The sequence below is a fragment of the Hipposideros armiger genome, unplaced genomic scaffold (assembly GCF_001890085.2).
Source record: "Hipposideros armiger isolate ML-2016 unplaced genomic scaffold, ASM189008v1 scaffold_143, whole genome shotgun sequence".
Classification (NCBI taxonomy): Eukaryota; Metazoa; Chordata; class Mammalia; order Chiroptera; family Hipposideridae; genus Hipposideros; species Hipposideros armiger.
The window spans coordinates 1,253,699-1,272,539 of record NW_017731493.1 but is presented as its reverse complement, the minus strand read 5'-3'; the positions used below and the strand labels follow the sequence as shown (position 1 = coordinate 1,272,539).

At 39.4% G+C, this 18,841-nt stretch overlaps 1 protein-coding gene across 1 annotated transcript in view; it reads left to right on the top strand.

The window, feature by feature from the left end:
• HDAC9 (histone deacetylase 9) overlaps positions 1 to 18,841 on the top strand; it is an 820,423-nt gene that overhangs the window by 773,493 nt on the left and 28,089 nt on the right. Inside the window, exon 25 of the mRNA XM_019650652.1 lies at positions 2,274 to 2,358. Coding sequence (XP_019506197.1) covers positions 2,274 to 2,358 — 85 coding nt within the window. The remainder of the gene's footprint in view (positions 1 to 2,273; positions 2,359 to 18,841) is intronic.

Here is an 18,841-nt window from a genome sequence, read left to right as displayed (position 1 = left end):
ACAAACGCTAGAAAAGGCAACTCAATTCTGTGGTCCCTCTATACAAGGTTTTAATTTTATGAAAACAGACTCTAAATTCTGCTTACCTTCTTGCCAACTGAGAGTATTACCCATTGCCTTCTGTGCAGCACTACCCGAGAAAAAAATAAAGAACTTACATTGAGAATTTTCTGAATTCAGCTCTGTCTGTGTATACCTTCAGAATGAAACAAATTGGGGCAATTTACTGAAGGTTAAATCCTCTAAATGACATTCACCTAAAACATGCAGGGAAATGGCTTGGGGGGCTTAAATTATCAATGTAATTGCCTTAATTCTCTAGGTTGCTTTTATAAGTAGACACAACTTTTATCGAATCGAACTGATGATTCCAAATTGGAGGTTTAGGGTTGTTTGTATTTTTACTCTCAACACCCTGAATCACATTTACTTTTCACATAACCTAAGCCTCACGGATAGCCCAGAAATTTTAATGCCAGAGAGTTCCAGAAGTGAAGTTTTTTACATTAATAATCTGTCTGTAACCAGCACCTTTCAATTTGTCAGCATTTTTACCCTAACGTCACCAGAAAGCTTTTGAAAAGCTAAGTATGCTGATAGCACCTTGTGCTTTTGTTCTTAAACATTTGAACATAAAGTGATGTCTCAAAACATTTTATTACTAAAACCTGGTTTGTATTAAAAATATTCTCTAAGCTCTGAGACAGAAGTGAAAGGAAAGATTATTTATGTGCAAGGTAGCTCAACCCTGTCTAAGTCTTGAGTAAGAGTTTTCCAAGTAACCTTCCGTTTATGATTCAGTCGTTTCTCTGAGTTCAGGGGGTGTTATACTAGGATAACATATTCTTGAAGACACTACCTGAAATATCAGATTTTAAAAAAAACAATTTTAACAAATTCTTAGAGTTTAAGATTGCAGAACCTTTCACCAACACTGTTGTTTTTTTTTTTCTCTCACCAAACGGTATTGCAAATAAACCTTTTGATGTTTTAAAGGTTTTTTTTTTCTTTTTTTCTTTCTGGCAGCTAAGAAAAACACTCTGGAAAGTTATATTTAGTGAATTTACCCATGTGTAAATATCCCTGAGCTAGTCTGTTATCCTATGGCATCTGGAAGAAAGGTGCTATTGTTTTAGATTCCATGATTGAAGTATAGAATAATCAATTCAGAAAGACCCTGGGGGGAAGATTCACTCACATATGCTATGGAAACTTGGAATCCCTGAGGTTTTTAGTTTTTTTGCTACAGACCAAGAGACATAGATGCATTTATGCTTTGGTACAATGTCTTGTGACATCGGTTCCCATTCATGCCATATGATAGTTTGACCATCAGTTTATAGTTAAGACGACTAACTTTACATTTTCTAAGAAAACTCCTTTTTTCTTTATCCCTTCGTTACGACTACTTTCCTTGCTTCCTGGGTCAGCATAAGTGGGTGGCTCTTCTGTTTGCAAGTGCTCTGGCTATTCAGCTCTTGCTGCTCCGCACCAAGCGTCGTCACCAAGGTATTCCCAGGGATGCATCATTAGATTCAGTTCTGCCAAAACTTCCCATAAATTATTCAGAGCTCCTCTTCATTTCTTGCAAAGCAATATTTGCTGAGCTTCTCCATGAAAAATCACAAGAGCTTTGCAAGACAGGAATGTGTCCTGTGCTTCCTTAGGGACGTCTGCAGAGTTACGGACACAGTGGACGTTAAGTGAAAATGTACAGTTCCTTTACTATACCTTTGGTTTTATTTGAACATTTACACTACCACTTATTCAACAGCAATTGACCAAGAGCAGCTGTGTCTCATGGTTTTCTACCGGGAAGTGTCCAAAAGTTTAAAGTGGTTAGTAGGAACAACACAGCAAAACTATGGGTGATAGACTGCCCACTCTGTCTGCTGCAGCTCCCCTGAGCTCTCCTTTCCAGGGCCCAGCTGCATACACAGACATGATGGAATTCGGTTTGTGAGGAACCTACAAAAATTACACAAATAACTCAGATTTTTAATGAATAATACACACACATGCACCTGCTTCAGGGACTTCATAGATTAGGCTTGTGACCAATTGAAAAGCCCTTTGGAATTCAATTGCATGGTGCAAAACAGAAAATAAAACTGGCTACACTTTTAGAACCGATAGCAGCAATATTAACTAGTTCTTGGAGCAAGCTTTTTTTTTTCTTTCTTTAGGTTGCTTCAATTTGCTTTGCTTATGGCAGACGTACTGTGAAGTCATAATATTCTGCTCATTCTATCTATTATCTGCTGTTCTTGCAGCTGGAGCCACTCCCAGAAGATATTCTCCACCAAAGCCCGAATATGAATGCCGTTATTTCTTTACAGAAGATCATTGAAATTCAAAGTATGTCTTAAAAGTTTTTTTTGGTTTTTTTTTTTTACTTCTAACCAGATATAGCCAATTAAACTTACAGTGGGAATTTGAGCATATGAACAACATATTTGAGTTCCTCAAATATGAGAAACATATTTAGAGTTGCTGTAACTGGCACGTATTATATATTCATACCTAAATGTGCTATTGCCTTGCTCTTAACATGGCAGTCTTATCTTACACTGATAACTCAGACTGTAGATTTAGAATCTTGTTTTTCTTATATTTTGCAAGTATATACTTGGATGTTTTTTTCTCATTACTGCCACTTTTTTTTTTTACCCGGAACATTGACATTAATATAGAAATTGTGATTATATTGCCCAGTCTTCACTAAGGTAAGTTATCGCCTACTGATGTTGAAATTCAGCAATCATTTCCTGGTTTTCAGTTTGGTAGGAGAGGAAAAGTTAGTGAGAAATCCTATAAGAAAAAAAAAAATTCAACTAAACAAAGCAGGGAATGTCAGTGACTTTTTTTACTGTGCAATTCCTTTCACATTACTGTTACTTGTCAAGAGTTACTCTTTTTAGATTATAACACACACACACACACACACACACACACACACACACTCACACTGAAATCCACACAAAAGCTAGCATGATGGGAAAAATCAAATGACAAAATGAAGTGTGAGGGCGGATCACAAAAACCCTTGGCTTTGTTGATGTCCTGTAGAAGCATTTTTTCAACACCCCTGAGAGGACACCTTCCAGCTCTTTCTGGGGGTTCCTGCCTCTGCTTGCTCAGTAGTAATTTGGAGATCTGAGTATCATTGGGGTTCTAGATTATCCAGTCATCAGACACTGTGACTAGTTACAAATCATGCCATGCAGAAACTGAAAGTAATTTCCCACCTTCATTTCACTCATGCCTGGATTGAGGGCCACAGGTATCCAGTAAATATTTATTGACTATATATCATAACTGGAATACACTATGAATTTCAAAGATTTTCAGTGAAAATAAAAATAAACATTCAAGTACTGGGGCCGAAAGCCTTTGAGGTAAGGATAAGTAAGATAAAGGAACTGACAGACATGAAGAAGGGAAGGCTGGAGAAGATTTCATAAGCTTAGTACAAAATCCTGTCTCTGTACTGACTTGTCCCATTATCACGGAGGGTAGGTTAAGAGCCTCTATTGTTTGTTATTCCAGCTCTCAAGGAAAGGAATCTTGAAGTCATCTTTGACAGCTTTCTCATATTCATCCACATCCAATCTAATGACCCCTGCAGGTCATCTATCAAATAGCCTAAACATATCTAGTTTTTATACATGTTATTCTTTCACTCTGTACATTCTTTTACTGCTATACACACAGATTATGAAAAGTTATTGCTCCTCTGTATAATCAGACCATATCACTTTCAGTAAGCATTCTTGAGTACTTATTACATGTGCATATATGACAGCTTGATCAATTATCAAGGCACAGAGGTTATGAAGAGGAATAAGGCAGAGTTTCTTGCATCAAGGAATTTATAGCCCAGTGAGTGAGAGACACTGCAACAGATGGTTTCAGTGCCGGGTCACAGGTACAGTGACAGCGTGCAGAAGGAGCAGTCCCGTTGGTGAGCCCCTGTCAGCTGGGATGAGAGGTACTGGAGAGTGAGGAAGGTTCAAGGAAGACTTCCTGGCAGTGATAGGGCTGAGCCAGCTTGATCTTCAGGACTGAACAGGATTTTCACCAGATGAAGAAAGAGGGAATGTTTTGAAGGGAGTAACAGAAGCAAAGGACTCTATTTTCTCATTGGTGAAAAATCACTGTTTGTGTATATCTTTAGAAATGATACTGTTGCCTTTTGTATTGGGTCTGATTTCCTAGTAATGACTTTGCACTACATGATTTTTTTTCCATTCGCCACTGACATTGTGGAGTGACATGTGCCGTCTGCTCAGGCCAAACAAACCTGTTTGATTGATATCCAAACTTGCTGTATGAGAATTCTACCACTCTGGCTTGTGAATTTCTGTCTTCTGCTCCAAAATGCATTTAACGCTGCCCACAACTGACCACTTCCACTGGAAAATCCATTTCCTCCCACATTCCTATTGAGGGTGCCACCCAGTGCTTGTTAATTGAACACGTCCATTAACTCTCAACACTGCTATGTGCATTTTCATGAGTGGTATTTTTATTTAAAATTTTTCTATTACTTAAGTTTTTTTGTGTATTTTACAGTCTGTTAGTTGTGGTTCCTTGATTAGATGATGGTTGTCAGGAGGACAGGAGTCATACCTTCTCACCCCTGCATGCACCTGCCTGCAGGAAGAGTGGGCAGCAGGAAAGAGGTTTGGAGAGCCTGGGACCCTGGGAATGAGAGTAGTCAGATCTGAGTAAGGAGGGTTTGAGTCATTCTTCAAGACCTTCAGAAACCGAAGTTTGCATCAAAAGGAGCTTCTGCAGAAGATCTCCTCCTCCTGAGTCCCAGACGAATGGTGTAGCCGGGACTGAGGTTGGCGACTCAGCAACCGTGCCTCCCTCACTTCTATCCAGAAGAAGCCTGGGTTTACTCAGGAGTCCTTACCACCAAACACCGTGCAACTCAGGGGAAGATGAACTTATGCCCAGTTCCAGGGGAGCTGTTCTTAGTCTAAGGCCAAACTAGCCAGTGATTAACAGTGACCAAAACAGATTAAGCCAACACTTTACAATGGTTGATTAAGGAATAGGTACATGGCCTAGTTCTGGCCAATGAGAATCATTGGATGGTCCATCTGTGCCGTCAGGTAAGCCCCACACTTACAAGGGTTCTATGCATGGCTTAATATTCTTCCTCCTGCTGCCTTGAGATTCTTACTGACTTTTGAACAAGGGACTCACATTTTCATTTTGCACCGGGCTCCATGAACTATGTAGCCAATTCTGATGGAAATCAAGGTTCTGGTGATGCAAAAAAAAAAAAAATTAAAAAAAAAAAATATATATATATATATTTTTTTTTTACCAAGAAAGACTGGTAGTAGCACCACCACAAGAACTCAAATTGTGGCTGAGAAGAAACTGCATGGTAGGTTGAGGTTGTAGAGGGAAGACACACACAAGATGACAGGATCGCTCACCCTGTGGGACATGGGTGAAAATCAGCACAGACAAAGTGGTTCGGTGCTGTGGCTTTGACCACTGTGCGGCACATTTTTATGTGGTTCTGTTGAATTGTGTCTCTTTGGGGCTGCTCTTCCAGACTAAAGAAGCAAAAAAAAAAAGGGCTGCGTAAGGTCCACAGAGCAATAAAAGAAAGTGGGTATTTCAGAGTTGCCAACTTCACAGTGGCCCGGGAAATGAAAATTCTGGGCTCCTGGCTTACCAAACAATGCAAGATTTCCTTACAAATGTAAAGTTGCACTGCTGCTTTTATTTTTCTCTGTTTTACAACCCACTCTTGCATTTCAAGTTCTCCTATAGGACTCCAGGGCCTTGAGCGGGCTCCCCATTTCCCCTTGGGTGGGGAAAGTAGTCAGAACTGGCCGTACAGTTTGTGAATCCCAGTGCAAAATGAAAACGTGTTAATGCTTCCTTGTTAAAAAAATTGTTAATAATTTCATGAAGGTGACAGCAGAGCCTTGAACCAAGCGTGAGGGACCTTGTGAGTTTGGTGCCTCTGGGACTATACAGGTTGCCTGTTTATGGAGTCAGCCTTGAAGGTAGCCTTTGTTTAACAGGAGACCCTCCTCTTCACATATGTCTCTGAGCGTCACACAGGTGCCTCGTTTTAACTTTAGGAGGTGTTTGAATTTCAGCCCAGCTCCTAGCCCAGGTTCTGAAGGATTCTTTTGTGCTACAGTTTGGGACTACAGTATCAGAAAACTATGTAAATGTTGAGAAGCAGGCCTCCGGAGCATGTGGGAAAGATTCAGGCAAGTTCCTAGATAGCCTTGTCCCGAGGCAGACAGCAAGGTGCTGACAGGCCGAATGTGAATTTCTCTTTGAGACCTGAGCCCCCCAGCTGAGGGTATGCAGGTGCTGGAGGTAGTGATTAGCATTGGCCCTTTGCCTGGCCACATGTATTTTGCAGCAGGATCATCCCTGTTGTCCTGTGCTTGTTTATGTTACTCATTTAGCTGAGAAGAAAAGGTCTTACAAGGCAACAGCAGGGCAAACATTTCTCCTGGAAGGTCAGGGTCTGGTTTCATCTCAAGATGGCTGGTGCCCAAAGATCAACCATCACTGAGATGCCGAAGTCCTCTGCCTCATCCCTATGGAGTTTTTAAGGCTTAGCTCAGAGGTTCTCTCTTTTGGGAAGCCGCCTCTGACTCTCCCTTCATCTCTAGTCTAGATTAGATACAGTTCCTGTGTGTTTTCATGGCAGAGATTGTTAATTTTTAATTGTCATTATCCTTTGTTTGGTGTCTGGCACGTAGTAGGTGCTCTGCAAATATTTTTGAGTGAATGAATCAGTCAGTTTGTCAGTGTTTGCCACATTTTTTTTTCTAAAGCCCAAACTGATTTTTTAACTAACCTAAGAGAATTATAATACTCTTTGGCTAGCCCATGCAGAATAAGAGATTAAGAAGAGCAGGCAAAATATACGAGAGCCCCTGTTTTCCTCTTTCCTTCACAACCCACAAAGATGAGGCCTTTCTAAGTTAGAAAGAACACGAATTATTTGTGAGCTACTATTCCCATGGCTAAGCTTGTAGGTGGCAATTCTCAGAGCTAACTCTAGCAGTTGCTTGGCTGGCTATAATAACTAACAAGTGATGCTAGCAGTCAACCCAGAGAAGGGTAAAGGACCCTCATATACATGTTTCCTTTCCCCGAAATCCATCTTAACAATTTGTAGAGTCAATTAAACTCATTCTTTTACATGGCATGCTGAGAAGCAGGGTTCCCAAATGCCATTTTTTCACACCAGTGCTGGCCCATGTTAAGTGACATTTTCACTGATTTTGGACGGGAAGAACCATGAAGTAAGTTTTTCATAAAATTGAACTTATTTAGTTTGAAATACTATAATTTTAACTCCTAAAAATCTATAATGAATGATACAGATATTGATCTGTGAAACCCCAAAATATGAAAACTGCAAGTATAAAGTCATGGTTTCCTTTATTTGTTTGCATTTTTCAGCAAGAAGAGTGCTCCTTTTAAGTGTCAACCATGTGTGATAGTGATAACAGTAGTATCTTTTGATTAGTACACAAAGATTTGAGGTTTCTTTTTAAATGTTGCTACAACCCTCCAGCAGTTTTCAGCTGAAAAAGTGAAAAACACTAGTGTAGAGACTTAAAAATTATATGAATTTCAGTATAATCCTGCCTTCCACTCAACAACCATGTAATAATGAGCAAGCCACTTAACTTTTCTGAGGAATTTCAAGAGGAATGACATGGCATATCACCATAGCGCTTTTCTACATTTGTGCTGCTGTGGCAACAAAATGGCAAATAAGAAACCGAATCATAAAATAACAGTAGGAATTTCCCCCTCCACCCCCACTTTCATCTTTTTCCCACTCTAGGAATTTTTCCCTGTTTAGTAGGTTGGAATCTTCTTAGAATTCCTTAGTATGCCAATCATAAAAAAATGGTGACACAGGCCAGAATGGGAAAGGAACAGTATTTGCAATGTCACTGTACATTCATGTCAGACTTATTCTATATAAACCAAGGAATGACATAGATGTCTCCTGCATATGACATTTATCATAATGCTAATTTTCTGTTTTATTTAAACACACACACACAGAGTATTATTTAGGGCAATGAGAGGTGAATTTATGGCCCTATAAATTTATCCAACTTTTCAGGCCAGTATGAAAAGAGATATGATGTCCTGATTACAGGGGTATGTACCATGTGACTATGTAATTGACTCCTAGGTAGTCGGTTATCCACATGATTCAGGCACCTACAATGTGCCGAGCACACCTTTTCTCACATTCTAGAGAAATAAAAATGAGATCGGATTTTCTCTGGGAGATCACAGGCAAATGTAGCTGACACCTACTTCTTGTCAGAACTGTGCTTAATTTATGTTTTGTAAATGTGTTATTAAAGGGATGACTTCCTCCTCCTCCTCCTCCTCCTCCTCCTCCTCCTCTTCCTCTTCCTCCTCCTCCTCTTGCTCCTCCTCTTTCTCTTCCTCCTCTTTTTATTATAATATGATCATATCTACTGTTCTGGAAACTATCCTTAGAAGTAACAACTGATGCTAGTAAAGATCAAAGAAATGTTAATTTTGTTGATTTCATTTCTACTGTATTTCCAATGAAAGGTAACTAGTTGGTAAAATAAAATGCAAACACTTTTGATGTTATATTAGAGTGGATAATCAGAGTAGGTGCTATTCAGTTCTCATAGTGCTGAGGAGATATGGACGGTAATTAATGAAAAAAAGCTATTAAATTAAGACAAGACTTGCCCTACAGATGACAACCATTGTCTTCTTGTACGTGAGATGCCATTCTCAGCCATCTCCTCCCATGACTATAATACTGTGTCCCTACCTCCTTCCCAAGGAGAAGGGGCATTTATATCAGACAATCCAGGAGAAAATCCAGATTGTTTCCAAGCTAAAAGGAATTTGTATACATCTCTTGTGGGGAAATTGTCCAATATTTTGACCTCGTCAGGCTATGCACACAGTTCAAAGGGTTGTTCCCCCAGGTTGCAACATGTGCTGCATAAATCATCGCACAAGCTTTACTGGCTTTTGGACTCCACACCCAAGTGCTAAACCACACTCAGTTTTTTCTCTCTCTTTTTGTCCCTTCCTATTACATTTTGATTTTCTTTTTTCTACTCTCTCTCTCTCTCTCTCTCTCTCTCTCTCTTATTCCCTCTCCTCCATCTCCATTGTATTGAAACCCAGGGGAGAAGTACAAGAGATAACCCACAATGTAGGAAACGGACTTCTAACTCATAGAGATTTGAGGTTTTATTTCAAGCAGAGAAGAACATGATTACACATGCATTTCCGAAGATCTCTATGCCTGCAGTGAGGACAGGAGATTTAGCCAGGCTTATTGTCAGACGTGGCCAGTTTAATTCAGCTGGAGAATTGGCATGCTATGGTAATTAATTGACATGGAAATCATTAATGGTTTCTAGGTTTCAGGCTTGAACAACTAGGTAGATGGTGGTGTACCCTGCTGTGATACAGAACAGCAGAGGAAGAAAGGGTTTGAAAGGGAAGGTGACAAATATTAGATTTAAGAAAAAGCAACTTCCCTGACTGAAAGGCTTGATGGTTGGGGGGAAGGAGGCAGCATCCTAAACATCGGTTTTTCACTGCAATGAAGTGATGGAGGGACATTGGATAAAATTATTTACACAATGCAAGCCCTACAAGCTGTTAGCAAATAATAAAATAACAATTATTGAATGCTTTCAATGTGCTAGGCACTGTTCTAAGCACTCTTATTATATAAAACTAATTCATTTAATCTTCTCAGCAACCCTGAAAGGTGGATACTATTTTCATTCCTATTTTACAGCCAAGTAAAGTGAGGCACATCTAGGTGAATTAACTTCCCCCAAGGTCACACAGCTAAAAAGTGGACAAAAGCAAGATCATAAATTATGAAGTCTATTTCCAGAGTCTGTGGTCTCAGCCACTATGTTATAATATCACACACAAAAAAACTCATTCCCTCTGCATTTATTGTGTTCACTTTTTCCCATTTCTTCCAAAAGCGACATGTTTATTAAAAAAATCAATTTGACTAAAGATTTGGAGTTTGGGAGGCTCTGGTTAATTGAGGTTTAGCCGCAGTCAGTTCTAGAAGGGCAGTGCCAAATTACAAGGAGCCATGGAGCTATGAATCCACTTTGGAGCCCTTGTAAACTTGCAAAATACATCTAATCACAAAAAAATGCAAGGATTGGCAGAATTTCAACTCCCTGCCCTGTTGAGTTTAAAACCCTGACTGTTGTCAGGTGTGAGCTGCTATTTGTCATAGATTCTTGGGCTTTAGACAGAGGCCTTGACGTTGCAGCCCTGGGCCCTCATTGAAGAAAAGCAGTGTTAGACATTTTCCCACTATTAACCCCGCCAACCCTTCTTGTATCAGAGCCAGGTCAAACTTGTCCACATGGCTTTTCGAAAGTTGATTTTGAACTTCTAATTAACCATTCTCTTGAAACGTTGAAACTCTGATTATTGTTTGGTGGAGCCCTAATACTAGCATGTACCACAATAAAAAAGGAGATCTGCCATCTGCTTAGAGACTTAACTCGTCTGGGTTTTTTTTTCTTTTAATTCCAACTGCATCTGTAATTACGAGTTTTCTTTCACTCGTGTTTCTATTAAGGCAAAACTAATAAAAGCAAGAGAATAAATACAACTATGTGTGTTTCTAGGACTGAAAACTCAAGAAATCCTTTGTGATTATATACTAAGCTGTTAGAACCCATATGAGTCACACACACACACACACACACACACACACACACACACACACACGATACCATTGGCTTAGATAGTTAGATAGTGCATGCTAGAAGGTTTGGGGGAAGATCATTTCTAGGTGCATAACTAATTATGCACAGTTGCAGAGTTGCATGAGGACTACAGAATCTGCATACAGCTCGGCAATGCATAATTAATTTCCTCATCTTGTTCATGAACACATTGAGGCTTAACAAGTCTAGGTCACTCGTTGCAGGTCTTTCAACTAGTAAGCATTGAAACCAAGATTTGAACCCTGGTCTGGCTATGCTGTCAAAGCCCAGTTTCTTTCTGTTGAAGCATATGATCTTCCAGTTCCTGCCTCATTTCACAAATAAGACCATCATTCCTCCAGGCTTCTTATTCCCAGGTATCCCAGGATAGACACTAAAATAGACCTTTCCTAAAACATAACTCTGCATACATCAAAACAAGCTATTTTAATACATTACTGAGCTTGCTAGAATGTAAGGGGATAGAAGTGAAAAAGAAAACATAAGCTGAGATTGAATAGGTAGCAGTAAACAGTAAGTAAGACAAAAAAATCAGAGTTTCGCTGGGGCACGTGGTGATATCAGTGCTAGAAGTGCATGAGAAAGCCCCAGGTCCGCATCAAAGTTGGGGATACTAATGGGAACTAAAGATGAATACATTGGTCCCCTCTCAGATTCTGAAGGAGGCCAATGCCATTCCTTTCCGGAGGGAAGTGTCCCTAATTTAGACATTCATTATGTACAGATATCAAGCTCAACACAATATGAGTTCAGATAAATAAATATCTACATAAATAATTGAATAAGGTCAAATGCACAAGGACCCAAGCCACCAGGGAAAGTCAGCTGAAAGGAGAAACAAGACAATCATAAGCATGACGTGTGGGGTTAAAATGGAAGAAAGACCCCCTTTTCAAGCAATGATAATAGATTAGAAATAGCCCTTTACTTCCACTCGTTCATGAAACTCTAAGAAAATAATAATAAAGAGGGTTTGTTTTGGAGATACACACTCATAGGGATAAAGAAGGAGAAAGGAAATGTTAGGAACCTGGAGAGCAGATGACCATCTGTTACTGTCTTAGCAGAGCTGAAAAAAACAAACCCTAAGCCGGTGCTGGCAGGCATCTCTCTGCTGAGAGGGGCACATCAGACCCATATGCCACAGAGCTGTTAGCCAGCACATCTCAGACTCTTTATTTTACTTCATTTATTTTAATTATCGTTTCCCCTAATTCATCATCCCTTTCCTCTCTTCACGTTTTTCTATGTCCGGCTGAAAAACAAGGACACTAAAGTCATGTATCCTTCTACCTTTCAATCTGCCTTAAACATCTTCCCCTTGTACTTGACCAATATAATAAAATCTCAACCCTGACTGTATTCTACAAAGAACTTTCTCCAACACTGGCCCTAAATAAACAGGTCTGCTCAAAGTTGTCATGAATCTTAGCAGTTTGACCTCCTATAAATTTATGATCACCAAACTCAAATGGGCCCATTATAATCGTACTGTGTTTCATAGGTCAAATTTACTCTGCCTTTCAAACTACCCTTTCAAACTGCACTCATTTCAAACCTCCATCCGGCTCACCTCCCCACTTAACCCCAACAACAAAACTTACTTGAAGTGGAGTTACCAAACTGCTTTCTTGGAATTATTAAGTCCCATCAACATGAAAACACCCTAAAAATCGCTCCCTTCTCAAAAAACAAACTCCAGCAACCTCACTCGTTCTCCAGTGTACCTTCCTAGTGCTCTTCGACCCTTCGGGAACACATACTTGAAAATGTTTCTATCCAGTTATCTCCACTTTCTCACCTCCAAATCCCAGTCAGAAGCCCTCTAGTCTGGCTGTGATCTCACTATGGTTACCAGTGTCATTTCTATTGTACTACCAGATCAAAAAAGTGATTTTACTAAACTTTTTATTTTGGAATAATTTTGGATTTAGAGAAAAGTTGCAAATACTGGGGGGCACAAAAAAATGTATACACATGACTTGTAGTCATCTTTTATTGGTATATATTGAGTATTACAATTTTAATACAGTTTTTCCTTTCTTAAAATGTGTATACATTTTTTTTGGCACCCTCTGTATAGTAATGTTTATAATACAGAGTTCTGGTATAACCTTCACCCTGCTTCCAACCTAATGTTGCCATCTTGCATAACCAAAGAACAATGATAGAAACTAAGAAATTAACAGTAATACAGTACTGTTAACTGAAAGTACTGTAGACTTTGTTTAGTTTCCAACTGCTTATTCACTAATTTCTTTTTCTAAATATTGTTTTTATTAAAGTTGATTGGGGCAACAATGGTTAGTAAAGTCACACAGATTTCAGGTGTACTATTCGGTGATGCATCACCTATATATCACATTGTGTGCTCACTAATTTTCTAATGCTGTCCTAGAATTCAGCACCTGATTGACACACTGCATTTCGTCGTCATGCCCTTCGTCTCCACCTGTGACAGTTTCTCACTGTCTTTCTGTACCTTTTATGATCTTGACACTTTTGAAAAGCACCGCTCAGTTATTTTGAAGAATGTTTCTCAGCCTGGGTTTTTCTGATTTCCATGATTCTATTGAGGATATGCATCTTTTACACAATGACCATAGTGGCGGGGCAGCGCCCTATTCAGTGCCTCGGAGCTGTGGTGTGTAACGTCAGCATGTCTTGTTTTTGGTGAAGCTACCCTTGGTCACTTGATTAAGGAATTCTCTAGTGTCATGTAACATTTCCCTTTGGAACTAATAAATATGTTGGGAAAATACTTTGAGATTATGCAAATATCCTGTTTCTCCTCAAACTTTTCCTCACTAATTTTTAGCAGCCATTGGTGGGTCTTGCCTGCAAAAACCATTACACCGGTGTTCCAATGCTGATTTTGTGTTTTCCTTACTCCTATATTTGTTACTCGAAAATGATATGCAATAAAGAGATGTCCTTCCTCTTCCATTTATTAATGTATTCATTATATACTTCTATCAGTAGGTTATAATCCAGTACTGTCATTTATTTTGTTGCTCAAATTGTTCCAGCTCTGGACATTCAGAGCTCTTTCAGGCTGACTTCTGTGTCCTTTTGATGTGGCTCTGTCTTTTGGGGGGCACTTTCTTACTTTCTGGTACTACAAGATGTTTCAAGTTCACCTTGATTTTTCCCTGCCTATGTTAGTAGTCTGGATTCTCCAGAGAAACAACACACACACACACACACACACACACACACACACACACACACACTATAAGGCAGTAACTTGTGCATTTGTGGAGTCTGAGGGTTCCAAGATGTTCAGTCAGCAAGCTGGAGACTCGGAAGAGTAGATGGTATAGTTGTAGTTCAAGTCCAAAGACCTGAGAACCAGGAGAACCAGTGGGATAATTTTCAGTCTGAGACCACACTCCAGAGAAGATCAATGGTCAATATCCCAGCTCTCTTGGTCAGCCAGAGAGAGAATTCTACTTTTTTTAGCCTCTTAGCCTATCCAGGCCTTCAACTGATTGGATGAGACCCACCTACTTAGGAAAGGCTTTACTCAGTCTACTGATTCAAGTGTTAATCGCATCCAGAAACACCCTCACAGACACACTCAGAATAATGTTTAGCCAAATATCTGGGCACTTTGTGGCCCAGTCAAGTTGACACATAAAATTAACCACCACAAGTCCACCTCTTATCTACTTGGCACCATACACATTTCCTTAAATCATACTTAATCTCCAATTAAAACACTAGTAAAGTGAGAGTTCTGCCTAACATGTTACAACTATTGTGAGTACAACTGAAAACACAGTAAGCCATTCCCCAGGAGAGGAGGTAAAGCTTTGAGTGATATTCATTCTTCTCAATGTCCCATAACTTCAATACTATGATATAAAATTAACAATACTTAAATACTATGATATAAATCCAATGCATTTTATGTTACATGATAAGGGAGTAAGGGATGGAGGAAAACAAAGATATTTGCATACCAGTATTATTCATAACAAAAAGGAGGAAATACTCATCTTGATTATAGCCCTTGTTACTGTAACTAGTTATGCAGTCATAGTTGATGTTTATAGGTACCTTCTGCCCACTATCCATTCTGTATCCCTTTGCCTTCAGCAAGCACCTCAGCTGGTCATGGTTCTTTACCTAGTGGAGTGACTCAAACCTTCCTTCCTGAAGGCCGTGGGCCATATAGTAATGCTGCCTAGATTGGGTTGTTACAGTTTTCCATTCACCTTAATCACGGGGCATGGTAGTATGAAGAGACGTCCTAAAGAATCACCAGTGTTACACTCACACTCTTCCTTACCTCCATTGTGGAGAAGCAACCCAGTTTCCCCTTGGTCGTCAGAAACATCACTCCAGTCAGCACAGTAACTCCTTTCTTTTTTTTTTTAAAGATTTTTTTAAAGATTTTTTTAAAGGGGAATTGGGGGAGGAGAGCAGACAAGTTGCTGTCCTTTTGTTTTTCAGTCTAGTTGTGGAGGATGTTGCTTCACTGGCCCAAGTTGGCACCATCATTATGCTCTTCCTGGGTGAGGCAGTCGCTTGCCGGCCATTGGACAGCTGCTCACGACAGCTCACAGCAGCTGGTGAAAGCTCACGCCTGCTGCCGGCCGGCCCCATTGCCGGCGACTCACGGCAGCCCAGCTTCAGGTTGAGCTGTTGTTCACCATCTGATCTGTAGAGGGCGCAGCATCACTGGCCCTCATGTGGGATCGAACCGGGGCCCTGCTGCTCAGATCTGGCATCCCCAGCCAACTCTTAACCAACATGCCACTCAGCTGGCCCAGTTACTCCTTTCTTTGCCTTTTGATTCAGAGGCATGAGGAGTGCAAGGAGGCATAGCGACAGTCTTAACTTTCAGTTCAGTGCAACCATTATTTTATCTCCTGGTGGATGCTTTCCTCTCTTTGGAACTAAGAACTTTAGGCTAGCAGAGCATCAGGTCACAGGAACAGCAAGCAGAAATGTTGCCAGTGGATCACAAGGTGTAATAGGTGCCATTTCCATTTGCACTCCTTGACTCCTGGATACATGAATCCTAGATAGGGAAGCAACAGCACCCTATGCTGGATGCTGACCTAGAACATATGCATCCTCCTGGAGGTCCTTGCCCCAGTCCTGCAAGATATTACCTCCCAGCTTACACTGAAACTGAGTCTGCTAAAGGCCATTCCACCGTTCCATCCAACCAGCTGCTTCAGTTCTGCTGTCCACCATGGTAACCATACCCACCTTGCCTTTAGCAGTTGAATGCTGCCACTTGGCTCCTGCCACCCTGGGAGCCAGTGATTCCCATTGCATTTAGGTTCCCCAATTGAGTAGCCACAGATCCCACTGTAAGTTACGGTCTACAGAAATTAGTGGTCACAGGGTTCTTCAAGAATCCCAGGACTCCCCTCAAGAAGTTATTTCTCAGTCATGGTGCAACATGTGTCTTCTGGATGCTCCCAGGGTGGCTGAGTAGATCTTAAATGACAAATCCACTCTAACATTCCAATATTGGTACATCTTTGAATCCCTTCCTCTTCATTAAATCAAAAGATGTCTGACACTTCTGAATCACTCCCTGTGGGCCATTGTGTTGAGCCATGTTTTAGCTCACCTAACAAATGAACTATCGGAGCCTTTCCTGTCTCTCCTAGCTGCAACATTAAACGCAGAATCTCTGCATAGTGAGCCCACCATCCTCTACCTAAATTCTTTTCACACTACATATTCTTTTTCTAAGTGTGCAATATGGATAAGTTATTTCAACCCTCTTCTCTTCAGTGTTCTCATCTGTAAAATAAGGAAAATGAATGACTATCTCACAAGGTAGTTTTGGAACTATATGAAATTTACATGTAAAACATATTGTCGTAGGCATAGCATAGGCACTCAATAAATATTTCTTATCATTTAACTTATTGTTGTTTTTGTCCCAGAACATATCTCCATAGTCATATCCACAAGAATAACTCCAAAAATGTATATCTTTAGCTTAGACCTCATATCTGAGTGCCAGATGTTTATTAAACTTCTAGCTCAGCATCTTTGCCTTGTTCTCTATCACAAAGGCACATCTAGTCAACATGTCCACAGCCGTTGTCATTTGTTTTGCTCCAAACCTCAACCACTTCAAGGTTTCTTGATCCTAGGAGATGGCACCCCATCCTTCCAGTTTTGCTAGATAAGAATTTAGGAATTATTCTTCACGTTATTCTTTCCATTGCTGTCTACATCTAATACATTATCCTGTCCTGTTTTTTTGTACTCGTAAAGCATTTCATTCATCCATCTACTTATTTCTGTTCCCATGATCACTGTCTCAAAGCAGGCTTCCATTATCTTTCTCCTGGACCATTTCAGTACTCTACAGAGTGTCTACCCACATCCATTCTTACTTTCTTCAATTTATTCCCTAACATGCTGCCAGAGTGATCTATTACTAAATAAGGCATATTAGTCTGTATACTTTCTTCCTTTAAACCAGAGGTCAACAAAGTTTTATATACAACGTTAGATAGTAATTATATATGGTGTTGTGTTTCAAGTGCTTAACTTTCCATTGTAGCAAGGAAGCAGCCATAGCCAATGTATAATGAGCATAGACGTGTTTCGATAAAACTTTATTTACAAAAATAGAGTGTGAGACCAATTTTGTGACTGAAAAATGAAAAATCTGAAACAAGTGGTCCCGGAATGGAATGTTGAAAGAACAGACATCAGCCAAGACACCGATTGTAAAGGACACCTAACTTTCTTGCCTAAGAAGTGGAGGAAGAAGTATTCAACATTGCTGCCACCTGGTGCACCAGGCAGGTGTGTTGTAGGCACAGCTGTGACATGCATGACATCACCAAGCTGCCAGAAGGTGGTGTTGCACGGAACATGGGGAATCAGAGGTTAGGCCTGGATAAAATATGTTCAAGAAATAGAGGGAGCAGTCCTGCATGCAGCATTTAATACTCTGAATTTTTTTTCTACAGAGGTTTTCTCAATTATTGAACATTACAACCCCGCAACTATTTATTTTATGGTTTGTTACACATTTTAATTTTGCCATCAACACCATTGGCTGAAATGTACTCAAAAACAAATGTGCATGTTAAAAAATTTAGTGCTCAATTGGTATTTCTCTAGAAAGTTGGCAATTAGCATATAACTTGCACAAAGAGTTTGTCAACTCATCATTCATCATGGGGACATAGTGATATCATGAGTGACGTGAACACTGAAGATACATGTTGCTGATTCAGTGTCAATACCTACTTTAAAATTTAGTAACTATTTAACAAGAAACAAAAATAGAAATTAAGGTCAAAGGGGAGGATTTAATAAGTACAGTTGCACAAAGTGCATTTAAGTATCATTCTATGAAGCATGACTTTTTATTTAGATAAAATAACTATGCTGCTAAATTTTTAAAATTAATTTTCAGTTTCAAGTGTTGTTTTCCAAGCTCCAAAGTGAGGTAATAGTTGTCATTTGTTGACTCCACTAAAAGAATGTCTTACTTAAATGATATAGTGTCCTCAGATATTTTGAACAGAAAAAAATCAGTTAATTTTAGTAATGATTTTTATATTTTTCATTCAATTAATAGCATCAAAGTGAAGCTTTTGGAAATAAATGCCAAAAATGAAACATAGGGTGGCGTAATTGTGGCTACTATTATAAATTACAGTGAAAATCTAACACTAACACGATTACTTGATTTTGTATTAATATGCCAATTTAAACTTTGGTGGAGCATAGCTTAATCTTGAAGAATAGAAATGTGTTTGGCATTAGTTATGGAGCGTACAATATTCTTAAAATTTTATAAATTTTGTAACTTAATAAAAAGTAATTAACTTAATAAAATTTTATTTTTAAATCACTAAAAGCAATAGGCTTGATATTCTACAAATTAAAATTTAAGCTGTTGTTCTCAAAACTTTAAATATCTTTATGTAAAGCAGTTAGGTGAAATAGAGTTAAATGAAATACAATGTTTTTGAAATATAGCTGCTATTGATGACAAAATAAAACACTTCAGCATGGCAATACAAAATTCTCTCTTTGCTGCC